Source organism: Abramis brama (assembly GCF_963993115.1).
Source record: "Abramis brama genome assembly, chromosome: 16".
NCBI lineage: Eukaryota > Metazoa > Chordata > Actinopteri > Cypriniformes > Leuciscidae > Abramis > Abramis brama.
This window is the reverse complement of record NC_139978.1, coordinates 20,247,499-20,266,012: the sequence shown is the minus strand read 5'-3', so window position 1 is coordinate 20,266,012 and position 18,514 is coordinate 20,247,499. Positions and strand designations below refer to the sequence as shown.

At 37.1% G+C, this 18,514-nt stretch overlaps 2 protein-coding genes across 4 annotated transcripts; both read left to right on the top strand.

Annotated features, from left to right (window-relative positions):
* The first annotated feature begins 442 nt into the window (after window positions 1-442).
* On the top strand, window positions 443-9,200 carry adora2aa (adenosine A2a receptor a). Of its 2 annotated transcripts, XM_084138836.1 has the most exons (4): window positions 751-926; window positions 4,667-4,829; window positions 4,955-5,403; window positions 8,001-9,200. In XM_084138836.1, the coding sequence occupies exons 3-4, from the start codon at window positions 5,069-5,071 to the stop codon at window positions 8,995-8,997; spliced, it is 1,332 nt and encodes a 443-aa protein (XP_083994962.1). In that variant the 5' UTR covers window positions 751-926; window positions 4,667-4,829; window positions 4,955-5,068; the 3' UTR covers window positions 8,998-9,200. The 2 variants fall into 2 exon arrangements, with proteins under 2 accessions (XP_083994961.1, XP_083994962.1); XM_084138835.1 differs by having other exon boundaries at window positions 443-926; window positions 4,667-5,403.
* A 3,801-nt stretch (window positions 9,201-13,001) lies between these two features.
* On the top strand, window positions 13,002-18,312 carry c8h22orf15 (chromosome 8 C22orf15 homolog). 2 transcript variants are annotated; one of them, XM_084138842.1, is made up of 6 exons: window positions 13,002-13,663; window positions 16,450-16,550; window positions 17,103-17,189; window positions 17,487-17,609; window positions 17,693-17,764; window positions 18,057-18,312. In XM_084138842.1, the coding sequence occupies exons 2-6, from the start codon at window positions 16,526-16,528 to the stop codon at window positions 18,191-18,193; spliced, it is 444 nt and encodes a 147-aa protein (XP_083994968.1). In that variant the 5' UTR covers window positions 13,002-13,663; window positions 16,450-16,525; the 3' UTR covers window positions 18,194-18,312. The 2 variants fall into 2 exon arrangements, with proteins under 2 accessions (XP_083994968.1, XP_083994967.1); XM_084138841.1 differs by lacking the exons at window positions 13,002-13,663; window positions 18,057-18,312 and having other exon boundaries at window positions 16,394-16,550; window positions 17,693-18,035.
* The last annotated feature ends 202 nt before the right edge of the window (window positions 18,313-18,514 follow it).

Here is an 18,514-nt window from a genome sequence, read left to right as displayed (position 1 = left end):
CTTGTATAATATATAGAAATAACAAAAATGAGGTTTTAATTTACTTTCCGGACTGGTCATTCAAGTAACATTGTTATGCGTTGTGGTCGCCCTCCCATTTGACTGGAAGGCTTTTCTTAACTTGGTTTTAAACACATTTAACAGGTCATTTACAAACCGGCAAAAGGTCTGAGGAAAGGAGATGGTGGATGTTTATGAGTTTAGTTTGTGCTCTTTATTGTTGTAAAGGATGGGTGTTGTGCGGCATGATTAGTTCACTTCTAAGATTAGATATGACGTCAGTCATTACATAGGGAAAAATGCATTTTGTCGTGAATGAGACCAATTAATTGCCCTGCTTTCCTGCACAGATCCCTATTGTCTTTCACTGTCACGTGTGAATGAAACTCAGATTGACCTTAATACCGGTCTGGTTTAACTGTGGGACTGAAGTCTCAGAGAAACTGTCTGTTTATAGATTTTTTAAATATATTTACAGAAAGATTTCCATTTAAATTGATGATAAATCTCAATAAAACCTATTTACATGGTCAATACAAAATAGTAGCTAATTTGAATACTGTAGCCTTGTAAATTTCCTTTCAGATAATCTCGCAAGAGACATGGCACTCGCAGTTCAGTTGTTTCACTGATACTTGATCGCAGGAAGGAGCAGTATCAGTATCTAAACATTCGTCCAGACCTTCGGCTCCGGATTGGTCAAGCACAGGCACTCATAGGGTTCTTCCTAGTCTGTCACTTCTTAATGCTGATACGAGGGCGCGCGACTCACAGCTGACGCCTGAACGCGCCGACGGAATCATTAACGAATCATGAACCACTGAGGACTCTTTTTCGGAGGGTTACCTTTTTATATTTTGTTCATGGGGTGTCCTGCTTGTTTTATTTTTCTTATTCAGTCATTCCAGGAGTTATCAACTCTGATGGTAAGTTGAAACCATTAACTAGGCTACCTAATAAGAGCCGGCGGAGATTCGAATGAATCGGATTTGTTGGCATACATTTGAATTAAATAATTCGTACACAGCTTGCCTGCATTTTTAATATTAAAGTGAATTATTCAAGTGAGATTGTTTCTAATAGTTAAAACTCATGCTGTGTCTAGTTCTGCAGGCACTGAAATATTTTAGCTTCAAAACAAATAGGCTACAGGAACAACCCCAACTACAGCTCTGTCATAACTTTGGAAAACAGCTAACTAAGTTAATTCACTGAGAAGAAAACGATTAATATACAACTGAATTGCGTTTGGGCGCAAATTAGCAGTGTAAATGAAACTGCAGTTCATGGCAAGCCGTTTTAACATTTATTCCTTAAAATTAACCATTGTGTATTTTGTTGGTAGAAGGCCTACATACTGTTTAAACTAGTGTTTTTATTTTTGTGTTTTTATACTAGTAAGTATTCCTGTAGGAATTAGCATATTTTTCAATTCCACCACTCTCATTCACTGAACTCTTGGTATTTTTCAAAAGCGACTAAATACTTTCAATTAGCCTCTGGCATTCAACATACTTCATTTGTTTAGTCACTGGTTACTCGTATCTAATCCAAATTCACTAGTAGGTACTTATTCTTTAAACACATACCTGTTTTAAACTTTAAAAAAATTGGTATAGAAACTATTTTCACTCAGAATATGCTAGTAGCCTATACGGTAAATGAACAATTATGGAAACAAGTACAGTAACGTACATTTTTGAAGCAAAGAAACCTGAAATAGTATTTTGGTCACACTTTAGATTAGGTATAACTCAAACTTTTAACTAACTGTTTATTATGAAATTTGCCTCAATAAACTCCTAATTACTGCTTATTAATATTTAGTAAGGTAGTTAAGTTTAAATATTGGGTAGGATTAATGGATGTAGAATATGGTCGTGCAGAACAAGACATTAATATGTGCTTTAAGTACTAATAAACAACCAATAAACTTGTAATATGCATGCTAATAAGCAGTTAATAGTAAGAATTTGACCCTAAACCAAAGTGTTACCAGTATTTTCTTGTACAAAGTGCTTCAGGAATTTTTGTTTTATTTATGGTTTACCACTTCAAAACATTTTTTTTTTTTTTTTTTTTTTACAGTGCATACACTTCTGTTTCTTCCGGTTGTTACTAGTATCAGTTATAATTGAACAATAAAGTATGCAGCAAAACTGTACAAAAATTAACACCCTCTGTGCCTAACACCCAGTGTCTAACATCTAAAGTGTTAACTTTAACAACAACTTTGTGTTGATTCAGCACTCTATGTTGTTATTTTATACATTGTGTGTTTGCTGGTATAGATGCTGAATACTGGTGTCTCATAAATAGGCATTAGTATCTAATAAATAAGCACTAGTAAACCTGCAATACTGTACTGTAGATGCTAGTAACTTTTGTATAGTTTCTAATTACTACAAAATAAGTAATTAAGTAAAGAAATAGCCATTTGTATTAGTAATACTTAGAAATGCGTACCATCAACAATTTGAATACATACTAGTAATATGAGTCAGAAGTTAATAGATAAAATCTATAAGATCTTTGAATGACTGACAAAATTTCAATTTGTTACCAGTAACACTTAGGACTAGAACTACTGTCTATTCTAATGCATGGTTAGAAATGAAAAAAGATACTAGTCACTATTTGATAATTACTGATTTATAAAATAACATGACAAGAGATACCAATTACTTTATATTAATAAAGTTGTTCTGTACAGTGTATAAGAGTTTTTGTTTTAGATCGGAGTCACGTGCGTGTGTGTGCGTGTGAAATTGACTTTTTGTTTCTACTGATATGCCTTAAGTGGTTTACTTGTTGATGGAGAACTGGAAGGGCCCTTAAAGCTTTTCTGTAAGGGTTAGTGTTGTGATTTCAGCATGTTAGATGTATTGAAACATCATTTCTATATCTAACTTGACCCAGATTTTTCTTTTAACTTCATAACAGCAAATAAATCTTCGAATGTAAGAATCAAAACAGATTTTCAACTGAGAAATGGAACATTTTATGATCATTTTTCATTTTATGATCCTATCAATCAGCTGAGGTAAAAGGAGAGTAAAACAGCTGTAAAACCTTCATTCGCACACAGCTGAAGTACATCTGTTTGTTCTGAGCTGGTCTTGCTGTTTCATCTGAAAAGTTTGATTTGGTTTGCTATCAAACTCTGATATTTTGGATTTGGTTTAGTAAGGAATGAATCAGATTTGAGCCAGATAGAGTTTGTGACTGTGTTCGATGATGGATGGATGTAGACTGATCTTTTCCATCATCCATCCACAAGGGTCCACTGTTGAGTCTGGTGTTGGCACAGGTTGTGGCCCGCAATCTGTCTAGTATAGCTTAAACAATGCCTTCTTGTAAACACAAAGCACTGAATGCAGAAGACTTCTTTGGGAAACTGATCAAAGGGTTCATTTCAATGTTTTGGAGACCCGTTTCTCTGTTGTCCCATTGTCAGCCCTAAACTCTAACAGATCCATATCAATGGCTGTGAGGCTGGGCGTCAGGATCTTCTTTATTATGTTTTCTCACCTGTTACTACAATCATTTTCACCTCCCCACTGTCAGTTCTTGTTTATGACAGTCACCTATTCACATTCTATTCATTTTTGTTCTTTTTTTTTGTGTCAAATCAAATGTCATGAGACTTACCCCCGGTTTTACAGACAAGGCTTGCCAAAAATTAATGTTTGTGTTGTCTTAACTAAAAGCAACTTGCACTGACATATCTTAAAATTTATCAGTGCCATTGTTTTGTCTTAAGATGCACACCAATAATGTTTTTTAAGGCATGTTTATAAAAGCTACTTAAATGTCCTAATTGAACTAAGGCCTAATCCTGGCCATTGTGAAACCAGGCCATTGTGTTGCACATATTAGTCCCTGTATATAAGCTTTGAGGTTGTCTATATGCTAGTGTAGTCCTAAAAGTTCACAAAATTGACTTAAAAAATAAATACAAAAATAAAAAATCTTTTTCTCTTCCGAAAATAAAAAAAACCCATTGAGGACCAATAGAATTCCCTCTAGAATGAGATTGTAACGCATATATATAAATACTATTTAAAAAATGATTCGAATATTTACGGTTTTAAATGTTTGTAATGTATGTAGCAGAGCAGCTGTTTTCTCATGTTTTTCAGAGGTGAGTAACCTCAGGGAGTGCTTCTGCAGCAGTGTGGGAACACTTCGGGGTAAATAGCTCAGACTCTCAGTTAAGGGCTTCGGAATGACTTCCCATAAACACAAAAACAAAAGGAAAGCTTCTGGCTATCACTACTGGAGTGTCTGGTAAATGTAAAGTCTGAGATAAAGAATATCCACTTCAAGATTTTTTTGTGTTCTCATATGTTTCTTAATCTTGCAATGTGTTAAAGCTTGCCATTTGTATTTACAAGAGAGGGCTTTGACTCTGGAAAAGCTCAATAGTCTGCTGTTATTAGTCAATCCCGATTAAGTGTCAGTATTTCATTGTTAGGCTTTAGGAAATGGGATAATCTTATCATGCTGCTGCTGCAACACTCAGTATTATTTTTAAACCCCATATTGTTGTCAATGCCATTGCCAAAAAAAGTAATTTTTTTACTTTTATCTGTTTTTGTCCAGTCCTCCTCTTCAGAGCCTTGTTTTCCTGTTGATGACATACTTTCATTTCTTCTTTCTCCAGGGAATGCAGTGGAATATTAAATGTTATAGAAAGAAGGGCAAGAAACACATGGAACGAGGACTGGACCATCAAGTCTAACATCATGACATGGAATCATAACGAATTTTTTTGTTTTTGTTAGTTGTATTTATTTAATGCCAAATCTTTTTTTGTAAGATCTGAGGTACAATTCTAATGTGTATTAATACTTTTAAAAATGATTTACAAAGTTTTATGGCACATTTTTAACTAGCGATTCAACAGTCTGGAACGTTTTTACCGACGCAACATTTGATTATTCTTCTAAAGGCATCTCAGTCTTCTGGTAAGGCTGACACTAGGCCTGGTGAGTTGGCTGTTGCCTCGAGCTGCAGCTATGGACATTGAGGCGAGGCATCATCCTTTCTCCCCAGAGACCTCACCATGCTGAACAATGTCTTTGACGTGTTGTACATGATTCTGGAGCTGCTGATTGCCCTGCTCTCCATCCTGGGCAACGTGTTGGTCTGCTGGGCAGTGGCCCTCAACAGCAACCTCCAGAGCATCACCAACTTCTTTGTTGTTTCGCTGGCCATTGCGGACATCGCAGTGGGTGTGCTGGCCATCCCCTTCTCCATCGTGATCAGCACTGGTTTCTGTGCCAGATTCTATGGTTGTCTGTTCATCGCCTGCTTCGTCCTAGTGCTGACCCAGAGCTCCATATTTAGTCTTCTGGCCATCGCCATTGACCGCTACATTGCCATCAAGATCCCGCTAAGGTGAGTGAAGAATGTTGCTTTCAGGATATTCATGTATTGGATATTCTTCTTACTTCAGGGAGGTTGTTTTTTTATTCCTATTGTCAGCTGGATCTGTTTATTATTACATTTTGTAGACCATTAATTACATGCCACCAATGTTAAATAGTTTTGGCATTCAAAAGTTTTCTACCAGTTATCTACCAACCAGCATGTGTTTTGAATGCAAGAATAAATTTTTTTAAATAATGCCTGTTTTCTAATAATCTTTTTGTAAAAAGTGTATTGGGTCCATAGCGACCCGTGGTGTGTAATAATGTTCATATTTTTTCTGTTTAACAATAATTGAATCTCTGATGACTCAAATGCAGTTCACCTAGATTCCTCAATGTGGCAATGTCTGATACACAATGATGACGTGATGTTCCACTTATAATGCGCACGGGCATAAAACAAAAGAACACATAAGTGTCATCAACAAAACTTGAAATGGCTTAGCGATTTACTGCAGAGCAAGCACTGTACGCAATCAAATATTAGTGACACTGTCACTTGATGGTGGTTCTGGTGAAGAAGCTGTCATCGACTAAAATATTGGTTTTGAAGATGTTGAAAACAATAGTTCTGAGAATAAGATTGCGAACATGAGCCAGATGCTGAATGTACTGTGGAAATGAGCTCTGACTATTACAGTGATGATGGTAAAAAGCGTCTGCTGAAATTGAACCCTTCCAAAATCCAAAAGGTAACTAAATGTGGTTTATTTAATTTTGCTATTGTAATTGAAGTAACAGGAGAGTTTTATACTATTGCGACAGTTAGAGATCCATCCGTGTTAGATATACATCCAGGACGCTAAAGACCCGAATATGTAATAATGATTGGCGAAACATTCATGCATTTAAGGGTTAACTAGCTTAACCAGCATTCTTCTTTCTAGTTGTCCAGCATTTTTTGGAACATCAAAGCAACTAGACCAGCATAAAGTGCACACTGGGCTGGGCTTTGCTGGTCTAGCTGAAATGTGACTAAAACCTCTCTAAAACTAGCCTGACCAGGCTGGGAGACTACCTAAGACAAGTAGACCAACTTAGGCTGGCCTGCTAAGATGGGGTTTTTTTCAGCAGGGAAACCAGCCTGGATCAGTATGGAGATTCATGCTGGATTAAGATGGTCTTTTCAGGAAATGAACACACTGTTCCCGTTTGTAGGAGCAAGCCATGCATTAAAATAGTGCCAAATTACTCATTTGAAATAAACTTAGGGTTCCATTATAGCACACATTGTGTCTTTCCAGCAAACATCAGATTCTTGGCTATTTTTGGGTGAATATGATTTAAGATCATGGCAAGGTCTGAAAACTCTTGATTTTGAGGCTGTCTTTAAACATAATCTCTCGTAAATCTGATTTACTCTGGAATGTTTTTGCTAATAGTTTGTACAGATTTCCTTTAGAAAGTATCCACTTCTGTTTTTTGTCAGTCAGTCTTTTATCAGATGACAAAAAATTTTTTCCCGTAAACTCCTTATACCTCATGATGAGCCGATTAGCACAGCTAACGTGCTAAAGGAGATTAAGGAAATTTTGGGATAATAGTGTCACATTCTGTTTTGGAATGGTCAGTTCTGCTGTTTTCAATGAGATGTGTGATAGACCACGTGCGTGTCCACGTCCTGTCAGCAGGTTTTGGGTCGGGGACGGGGATGTTTTCTCTGTGTGGCTCACTGAACTTCTACATCTGGAGAATGAGACTAATAGAGGCCAAGGAACTCAGCTGTTCTCCCACACTGGCCCAAAAAAAGACTGAAAATAGATTTCTGTTCCAAACGCTGACATTTCTGAGTACATTCTTTCTTCTTAATTGCTCCAATGGGAGAGTTTGCTGGAAATACTGTGAATGGATGCTAGGATCATTAGCACTGTGGTTGCTTCAAGGTTGTTCTAATTCTCTGTTCACATTGTGTCGGAATTACCATAATTACGAGATTTTACTTTGAGCTATATTAATATTAATTTCTATGACAAAAATGTATCTGTGTGTGATATTGCTGTCGATGACAGACAAAAAATCTTCATCTCTACATTCACAAATGTATTCTTTTGTAAAATCTAGAGGAAGAAAGAAAGCAAACAAGGTAGCACTGGCTATATTAAAATGACAGAAATATGGGTAGATGCTGTTTGAATTATTGGAAGTTTCAGACTTAAAGTAAAGGATTAAAATGCATATAAAGTATAAAGTCTTTAAATAACTTCTATAAAGTCGCAATTATAAAATAATAAATTGCAATTCTGAGATATAAAGTCCGAATATAGAAAGTTACATTGTGAGATATGAAAACAAAATCGCAATTATAAGAAATAAAATTGCAATTGTAAGATATAAAGTCAGAACTGAAAAGTCGCAATTATGAGACACGAGATATTTTTACTCTTGGGAAACTAATAATTACATAATTCCAGCATGATGTAAACAGGGGTGTCTAGGTTTACAGCCATGCTGTCATTTGCTTACTTTTGTTAGTACTTTGGACCTTTTAGATGTGCTGTCCAGACAATCTGGAACAAACATTTATGGCTGGGGAATTTGAAAAACATGATTTTCTCTCTCTTCCAGATACAACAGCCTAGTAACCGGGCAGCGTGCCAAAGGCATCATAGCGATCTGCTGGGTTCTGTCGGTTATCATCGGTCTAACGCCCATGCTTGGCTGGCACAAAGCCCACTCAGAGAAGCCCATCAACGGCACCAACTGCCCGCCCGGCATGATGCAGTGTTTGTTCGAGGCGGTGGTGGTCATGGACTACATGGTCTACTTCAACTTCTTCGCCTGCGTGCTAGTGCCTTTGCTTCTCATGCTGGCCATTTACCTGCGGATCTTCATGGCTGCGCGCCACCAACTCAAATGCATCGAGTCCAAGGCCATGCCGTGCGAGCTCAAGTCCCGCTCCACCCTGCAGAAAGAGGTCCATGCCGCCAAGTCTCTGGCCATCATCGTCGGCCTGTTTGCTGTGTGCTGGTTGCCGCTGCACATCATCAACTGTTTCACTCTGTTTTGTCCTCAGTGTGATCGGCCACCTGTTCTTATCATGTACCTGGCTATAATCCTTTCGCATGCAAATTCGGTCGTGAACCCTTTCATCTACGCCTACCGCATACGTGAGTTCAGATACACCTTCCGGAAGATAGTACGATATCACATCTTGGGCAGACGGGAGCCTCTTTCTTGCAATGGGAGCACCCGAACCTCAACCCGAACGAGCGTGGCAGATTCACTTCGGATTAAAGTCAACGGCCTGGTGCGAGACCTCTACACCGAGCAGAGCAGCACCACCAGCAGCTGTGAAAGTGCCGAACCCGGCCACACGCACAGACCTGTTACCGCGGAAAACTCCATATTAGACAACCGGCCTATGGAACTCACTAATTCCCACAGACATCCGGCACTGAGGCATCCAGAGTCGCCGCTCACTGGGAATAATGAGGGCGTTGCGTGCAGGAAGCATGCTGTGTTTGACATTACTGATGGGAAGGATCTGTCCTCACCACTTCACATTAAATCAGCCCTGTACCTGCAGACAGCCAACTGTGTTGAACTCACCGAGGTTTCCTGATAAATAATGCTGTCCGAATGATGGATTCAAATTATTTATTTGCTGCTCTGAAAGAAAGACAAAGTATATTTTTGCTTCTTTAAAGTCTTGACATTGATGTGATCTGGAGCAGCTCAGAACTGAGTGTGTACAGTTTGACATTGTAATGATTTTAATGAAAATTAAAAAAAAAAGATTAAAGAGCAAGGCATGGCTGACTGAAATGGGCATCCGTAATGAATATCAATTCTTTATATCAGATGTAATTTTCAAACTTAAGAGTGTAAAACATTAAGAATGTCTGTTTTTCAGTTCAAGAGTTGGAATTTGAATCAGCTACAGGATGTTGAATTGGAATTTCTTTAGTACAGCATAAATAAATATATAAGTGATGATTTATATTTATTCCCAGCAAGGTAGAATAGTAAAACTGATTAGAGATATACCTCTTAAATAAATTATATATTGTCAAAACAACTAACACATCAATTTAAATTTTGCCATACAGTCCCACAAATTCTCCATCATATTGCTTGCATATAATGTTACAAAATAAACATTTCAATCTGTTCATAGTATATTGATGCTTGGCATTTTGAAAAGTTTGGGTTAAATGTTCTTCCACCATATATATTATTTATTTGCTGCTCCGAAATAATGATGAAAATATGAATGGGCTAAATATGAAAGACAAAGTATATTTTTGCTTCTTTAAAGACTTGACATTGATGTGGACCCAGTAGCAGCTCAGAACTGAGTGTGTACAGTTTGACATGGTAATGATTTTAATGAAAATGTAAAAAAATAAAATAATTTATATATATATATATATGGCGGAAGTCTGTGGTGGAACAACATTTAACCCAAACTTTTCAATCATTAAATTAATACATAAATTTTTACTTTGTGGATGGATATGATTTGGATTTGATGGATTTAAATTACAATTTGACATCCTGTTTGCTTCCTCAAATCAAATTCAGGATTTTAAAAGGCATTCTCAGTTAGTTCTCAATGGTTCACACCCCCGAGACAGGGAGAACACGCTTTGTTTTCTTGTGAAAACAAGGCTGACAGCTGAACCCAGCAGACTTGAACACAACCTCGGCATCTGCACTGCAACACAAACATGAACCCAAAGTTCTACATGCACAAATGCCCACAGGCCATTGATTTTGTTGATTTGAAAGCATGTTAGTGAAAGTTACTCAGCAAGACTGTATTCCATAAGGCTGGAACATGTATTTATGCAGCATTGCAACTCGTGCTGTGTTGTTTGGCTATGTGTTTTGTAGGCTTTGTGAAAGCTTTTAAGTATTGCTCTTTGACTGTGGTTTTCTATGAGACACTTTCCACATATACATTTTTGGAGTCTTGTTATTTTTGTTTTTAAATCATCAGGGGCACAAATCCAATGCTTTTCATTGAGAACTATTAGATATATTACATCTAACATAAATTTGAAGATAGTCTATCCTTTCACCTTATAGACATGCATTCTCCATGCTATCCTGTCGAGCACGGCTTCTTTCAACTGTTTAATGTTCATATTGGTATCCATTTTAATGGTGTCGAGCCAGCGAGTTCTTTGTCGTGCCCTTCTTCTGATTCCACTGACCATTCCATTACTGAGCTGACTTTAGTGAGTTTGCTCGCATAACATGGCCAAAATAACTGTTGTAGTGTAGTGATTTCAGAGTGACGTCCCTGATTTTATGCGATCCAACCCTCACGCCCATACGACGTCTTGGGAAAGATGATGGTTCTGACTAATCCGCTTTTGGTAGTGAAAATTAAATCCTGAACTGATTCAATTTCTTCGTCATTGATCTTCTCCACTAGCTGCTGTCGTCATGATCTTTGCTTTTTTATGTTAAGGTGCAGACCCACTTTTCATTTCTTTCTCGATTTTCAAAATTAAATGTAGGCTATCAGGTCCTCTTCCCTTTCAGTCAGCAAGGTTGAATCGTCCACATATCTCAAATTGTTGTTGGTTCCCCCAATCCTCACTTCAATATTCGACGAGTCCAGGTCTAAATTTCACACGACCACCTCAGCGTAGAGGTTGAAAAGAAATGGGGACAAAATACAGCCCTGTCTCACGCCCCTGCTGATCCTGATCTTATCTGTGTCATCATAGAGTGCTCAAAAAGACTTTTGCTGCCTTATTTTGTTCCTGTTTGTGGAAAGCTCCATAAAGGTTAAAAAAAAAAATGTATCAGATTTGTTATCGTCATTCTGTTTCAACAAGATATTGTACTGCTCTGGCAATGTTCATGAAACATGTGATTTCACATCAACCCATTGCTTGTGATTTTGTGCTAATTCTTTCTGCATCGGGTCATGCAGTATTAGCCCACAGAAACGGCAATGTGGACACATTTGATTTTCCTCTACATGTATTATTTAACGGTTGTTTAGTGCTCTTTGCTCGTCTGATATTGCTTAAGTATGTAAATGGTACATTCGATTAAGTTAAAAAAGTTAATGTAACCAGTTACTAGGCCTAAACGATTTGGCCAAATGTGTGATATAGCTTAAAGAGCAAGCTGTGAAATTAATTGCGAATTTCCTTCCAAAGACGGAGACTCCAGACATGAAGTGCTCATCCCAGGAGATTCCTCCTCTTGGGCTGTTGTGCTCGATCACCCGCTGAAGGCTTATATGAATCCTAACATTTTATTTTTCCCAGCCTATTTCCCAATCCCAAAAGATTCCAGGTTAAAAGGCTGCAATAGTTTATCTCAAGAGATTTCTATATCTAGATGCTAGGGTATATATATTTTTTCTGAATTGAGCTCAACATATGACATGTAGATATCACATAGGCCTATACATTCTATGTTTTATAGATTATAGGTTTTAAAAATTAAATCAATGGTAGCTTTACTTTAAAGGGGGGGTACAATGGTGTTTCATGTATTCAGAGTTGTTTACAGTGTTAAAGGTGCCATAGAATGTGAAATTGAATTTATCTTGGCATAGTTAAATAACAAGAGTTCAGTACATGGACATGACATACAGTGAGTCTCAAACACCATAGTTTTCTCTTTCTTATTTAAATCTCGTTTTTGAAAAACACCCCTGAAAAACGGGCGAATCTCCACATAACACCAACTGTGACGAAACCGATGGGATCATTAATATGTACGCCTCTAAAAATTTGCATATGCCAGCCCATGCTCAGTGCCAGGCGAAACTGCACAGCCGAATCATCAGAAGTTCTGCAGGTGAAGAAACAAGCAGGAGGAGGATCATAGGGAAAATGGCAGATCTATCTATAATCTATCTATCTATAATCGGATACCGCTACAGTTTAATTCGAAGTTGTTTAGTTGCTCTGCCCATTTCACCACGGACTGTTACAACAATATCAAGCAGCCAGGCTTCTCTCGGCGTCTCAAACGGACGAAGGGGGCAATTTCAACTAACGTTATATTCCCGCAAGCGGCAAGTAGGGATTTTATTAACGATAATTTACATTGTGTTATCTAGATCCAGCGCGATATTGTTTTTTCCTCGAGAGACATCATGGCTTGCAAACGAGCGAACGAAGCATGGCAGTTGCTCAGTGTTTGGTTGTACAAATGAACACACAAATATTTTTTTGCTCCTTCATCCGAGCCTCTGGAGAACCAGTGGGTTATGTGAATTTCTGATGTGTAATTGTTCAAATTCAGACAGATAATCTTTCTTTCAAAGTCGTTCAACACTGTTTATGCATCAGTATATCGCGTTGCAGTGATAAGATCTTCATTCACGCGATCAACAGGCTGTCATCTGCTCAGTGCTCATCACTGAAACCTTTTATGTGATGGGAATAGATCTAAATACTTTAAAAAAAACTTATCATGATTCGTTAATCCCGATAGCTGTAATAGTAAAAACATATAAAAGCTGTAATAGTAAAAGTTTTCCAGATAGCTCTACATGTAATGCCAGATATTTCATATGCAAGCATGTCAGCCAATCACAGCAGTGGGCAACAACACTGAAGTCTCACAGCAGACACGCCCCTTCAAACTGAGTGTTCAAATCAATGGATGAAATCAGGCTAGGAAATATGCCTTTTATTTCTAAATTATAACAAATTTTGATCTAAAAAACATACTAACATTATAAGGGCACCCCAGGAAACATTATAAAATAATAAAATAATCCATTCTATGGCACCTTTAAAGAGATGGATTCTCAGGCTTAACATGGCCAAAGTTTTTAAAAAATATTTTGGACGAATAACGGAGAATTTCTGTGCCGAAAATCTTACTTCCGGGTTGGTATAAGTTTCGGCTGATTTTTTTTCGATCATGGATCTAATGACGTAGACCAGAGTGGAACTCCTTATATGAGCATTTGTCCCGGAAAAGCGCGCCCGCGCACACGTCGACCAGAGGAGAGCGAGACCGCGCACATCAAAAGGAAATCAAAGGCAGCGCTGCATAGTGTCTTCAAAGTGTGTTTTTGGATGTGAGGGATTAAAGCTTACCGTGTTCAGCTTCACAAAGAACCCAGCGTTAGGAACAGTGGATGCAGATTGTTTTTCCGGGGCAAAAACGAATCGTGTAGACTGTTTGTTCCCTGCATTTCGACGATGAATGTTTTATAAACAAAGCCCAGATCGACGGATTTGCAGATCGTCTAATGCTTAAGGATCAAGCAGTCACAATGATAAAGGTTCGCGGTCGCAGTGAGTAAAACAAATGTCTCTGTGTGTTGTTGTTAGCTATCAGCGCGTCTTCGCCCACACGGCACGCCTCCAGACGCTCGTTTTTTTCCGGAAAGACTCGGAACAGCCTATCTGTCTTTTATAAATATAATAAAACTAAAGACTTTTTGGAAATATGAAGGATGCAATACTACTCTATAGGTACTCAAGATTAACAGGAGATTGAGTGAAATGAGCATTTCACCCCCCCTTTAAGCACATCTGATTCAAATGGAATCGTTTACAGGCAGTTTTACTCATTTGATTTGAACTGAATCACGGTATGGTTCATCTGGCGCTCCTGACAGATTTTACACAAAAACAGGCTACAGTAGGCCTAATCCATCTCGAGTTATTGCAAACAAAGGCTCATTGTGTGCTGACACAAAGGGATGTTAATGCGTCTGAAATGCAGTAAGCTATTCACACACTTCCTCCTAATGAACTCCAATATGACTCCTGGGCTCGAAAAAGCTTTTGGATCTTCAACAATAGCAATTTGTTCCTCAAACATACAGTATTCGTGATGCAGTAACTATTTATATCTGCTCTATATGCTTCTATTGGCATACTGTGAGAGCGCCGTGAGTGAGTAGGATATGTGTAGATGTAGGCCTATAACCTTTGGCATACATTTAGCTTTTATTGAGCTAAGCAAACAGGCTTGATTGGTCTCATCTTTGACCTAAAGCTCGTAGAGGGCTTCATATCACATTTAAAGTTGTGGAAAATAACTGTTGATGAAGCTAATAATGTTTACACACTGATAACATTTTTTTTTTCTTCCTGAAAAGCAGTGTTAGGTATAACTGGAATCTGGGCTTATGACTTAAGCTTGTGTTGTCATGGGGAAGTTGCTGTTTGTGTCTCAACGGCTGTTATTCTGGCCAGAGTTGTGTATTAGCAATCTTCCAAGGGGGAAAAAAATATTTTAATTTTAAAAGTATGATGGAAAAGGAGAAAAAAATCATGTAAACTAATAAAACTGGAATGGGATTTTTTATAATGTAGCCTACAACCATTGAAAAGTTTGGGGTCGTAACTCTCGACAAATTGCAATCTAAGCGATTTTTGTTAATCTACCCGAGTCAAACATTCGTGTAAAAGCATAATTAGAATGGAAACGCCACTTTTAAGATTGACCGTATTTTCGAATGCAACGTGACATGAGGAGAGTAAAGATCTAAACTCTCCTCATGTTACGTTGCATTCGGAGATCGACTACTTTTGACTGACAAATTCCAGCCACCGAAAACACTAACTGATAAAGTGAGTCGTACAAAACCTTTATTTTTAGTAAACTTTGTGTACACAAACAATGTTGTCAATGCTCGATTTCATGTGTAGAGCCCCTGGTGATACTTCAAGCACAGTTTCATGTTGTGTCGAGCCTCCTTAGTGTTTTAAAAATAGCGATTTGATGCTATCATTGTAGTGCCCAAAGCACTCCCATTCAAAAGGCATTTTGACTGAAAACGAAAATACGGTCAATCTTAAAAGTGGCCGTTCCATTCTATTTATGCTTTTACATGAATGTTTGACTCGGGTAGATTAACAAAAATAGCCTAGGTTGCAATTTGGCGAGAGTTACCCTTTAAGATTTTTAAAAGGTTTTAAAAAGAAGTCACTTATCCTCGTCATGGCTGAATTTATTTGAACAAATATACAGCAAAAACCGTAATATTGTGAAATATTATTTTTTAATATATTTTAAATGTGATGCAAAGCTGAATTTTTCAGCATCATTACTCCAGTCTTCAGTGTCACATGATCCTTCAGAAATCATTCTAATATGCTGAATTGGAGCTCAAGAAACGTATATTTCTTATTATTATTATTATTAGTGTTGAAAACAGTTTAATATTTTTATGGAAACTTAATATTTTTGTGGAAACCGTGATAGCCTACATTTTTCAGGATCCATTGATGAATAGACTGTTCAAAAGAACAGCACTTAATTGAAACAGAAATCTTCTGTATAATCACAAATGTCTTTTTTGTGAAGGCACGTATCTATACTTTCAAAAATTAAGCTTCAACTCACAGTTACTAATTTGCTCTTATTTAATAATGTCATGACCACTCATAAAAACGGCTCAAATCATTTGATTTGATAAAAATAGATCAATCAATCAGTAAAACAATCAGATCCAGCAGTAGAAGTTGCACTCAAGGTTCATGCAGTTAGAGTACAGGGACAAAATTGCAACAGACATTTAAATTAATGAAGTTTGCTAACCTATTGGTCCTTCAAGACTAATTTCTTATGACATAACTTTTTCTCAAGCCAATACCGAAATAGCTGCTGTTCTGGTACTGTTCTGTTTAAAGTCATGGGAAAAAGGCTATAGATCTGTTGCATGTCCTGGAATAGTACTTCAAAGTATCAAAGAACCTGTCTGTCTGTGTACTAACTCCATGGAGACTAATCAGACTGGTCTGCTTCATAAAGAGAACCCTTTCTCTCTTCTCCTTTCAAGGGGGTGAGAGAGAGATTGAGAGGCAGAAAAAGAGAGTGAGAGTGAATAATGTAGCCCGTGTAATATAGTGTTGTTTATGAAATGCAGATTCTAGGCCAGGAGCGGAGTTCATCCATAGTTCAGTGGTGGCACAGCAGGATAAAATTCTGATTACATTGAGTCTAGTCTGACAATTATATTCAGTACTTCAGAACTTTTCAACATTCCTCATAAACCAGGGCTTTGTCTCTAGGTATGGCTGTAGTCAACAACATTTAACTGCCTTTTATTTTCCTACTGTGTGAACAGACTCGTTCATCACCGCAGGCTGCCGAGAGAGTACTGAGCAGTTTAGCACTTAAAAACTTCGCATCTCAAGACCGAGATGTTCATTACCGTGATATTTGGTGGTAAGTGCAGGATGCAGCGTTTATATATTACATTAATCTGGTCTGTTTTTTATGTTTTTGAAAGAAGTCTCATGTTCACACAGGCTGCATTTATTTATTCAATAATACAGGAAAACAGTAATATGAAATAGTAATGCCGTTTAAAATAACTGTTTTATTTTAATATATTTTTAAAATGTAATTTATTCCTGTGATGGCAAAGCTGAATTTTCTTCAGTGTCACATGATCCTTCAGAAATCATTCTCATATGCCAATTTCTTCTTATTATCAATGTTGAAAACTGTTGTGCTGCATAATATTTTGGAAAACGTTATATTTTTCTTTACAGATTCTTTAATCAATAGAAAGTAAAAAAATAGAAATCCCTTGTAACATTACAAATGTCAATTTAATGCTGAATGAAGGAATTCATTCCTTAAAAAACAACAACTTTTGAATTGTGTGTGTGTTTGTGTGTATATATATATATATATATATATATATATATATATATATATATTATACAAAGTTCCTTTGTTTTTGTATTTTCAATGTTTTCATGTTTCTTACAGAGGGAAGAGAAGAGATACTGAACCTAAATTGCAAGATTATAAACTTCATCCACTGTATTAAAGAAAAATGCAATCTGGATCCCCAAGGTAAATCAGAGTTTGCTTCAGCTCAGGTCAAACATGGGTTGACAGGGAAGATGAATTCAGTTACTCAAAAGTTTAGTGCAAGAATCATTTCAAAGCTTAAATTGGATTCTTACATGTTTTGAAGTAGGCTACATGATACAAGTTGTGTCTGCCTGTGTAAAACCCACTACCAGTTTGGGGTTTGTTTTAACTCCAAGCAACACTAAAAATCAGAAACTCGCTCACAAACTGTTAATTTGAAGTTAAACAGACTCATTAGTGTAGGTAGGAGATCTAAAAAAGAAGTGTTCTCTGTAGAGACTGTGGACTTGATGGACAGGACGGGAGAGCTGGTGAACTTGGCAGAGAGAGCACAGAGCACAGACCTCGTCTGCAGTTTGCTGAAGGAGAGAGAGAGCTATATTCCATTACGTGTGTCACGTGAGTTTCCACTTCTCCACTTCAACAACAGATACCACAACAACTGGGAGGAAAATCAGTAAAAACACTGTTTTCTTGTGCAGGAGGTGAAGGCAGTGAAGGTCCTAAGTATTCTGCAGTGTATGACTTTGGCACAAGTTACCCTGAGCTAGCAGGCAATGCTTCTATATTTCTCTCATTCAATTTAGTACAACAGTTTACAGAGAAATTAGAATCAAGAAAAACAGCGATTGCTTCCTTTTTCCTTCGTTTTGTTACTGATTTTGTGATAAATCCAATTCATTGGCATGTTTACTAATCACAGCAGTTTTCACAATGTGTAGAAATATTTATTTTGGTGATCACTATTTACATCGTACATTTTTGTTAGGGATATTAGAATAAATGTATTTATGTTGTAGTTGTTGGCGCTCTGTTTAATGTAAACTTTCTTTCTGCTAAATGTAGAGATTCTGAGAAAACTATCAAATCCTTCAAAGGAGAAGGATAGAAAGGGTGGAGCATCTAAAAGAGGAGGAGTCAGTCAAAACCGCATCAAAGCTGCTATCAACTTTAAGAAAGCCATCACAACACCTCGGAGCTGAAAACACTCTGGCTATTTCCATGTGTTTAACACTGTTGTCAAAATTGTATTAATAGAATTCATTGTGTTACTCCTCTGTTATATCTATATCATATGAAGAATAAATATTGTTTGAGTATATTCATAACTGTTTATTCAATATTCAACCGTATATTTAACCGGTTATTCAACTGGTATATTCAACCGATATGATCGGTATATTCAACCGTATATATCTGAGTATATTCAAAAAATTTTTAGAGAAATTTTTTAAAGAAATTATTACTTTTATTTTAAAAACAAAGTATGCATTAAATTGATAAAAACGTGACATGAGAGACAT

What these genes read in the sequence shown, in the direction of transcription:
- adora2aa (XM_084138835.1), top strand. Translation starts at nt 5,069, where the DNA reads ATGCTGAACAATGTCTTTGACGTGTTGTACATGATTCTGGAGCTGCTG. An exon ending in GCCATCAAGATCCCGCTAAG is followed by an intron (nt 5,404 to 8,000) that starts GTGAGTGAAGAA and finishes TCTCTCTTCCAG; the next exon opens with ATACAACAGCCTAGTAACCG.
- c8h22orf15 (XM_084138841.1), top strand. Translation starts at nt 16,526, where the DNA reads ATGTTCATTACCGTGATATTTGGTG. An exon ending in CATTACCGTGATATTTGGTG is followed by an intron (nt 16,551 to 17,102) that starts GTAAGTGCAGGA and finishes TGTTTCTTACAG; the next exon opens with AGGGAAGAGAAGAGATACTG. An exon ending in TATTCCATTACGTGTGTCAC is followed by an intron (nt 17,610 to 17,692) that starts GTGAGTTTCCAC and finishes TTTCTTGTGCAG; the next exon opens with GAGGTGAAGGCAGTGAAGGT.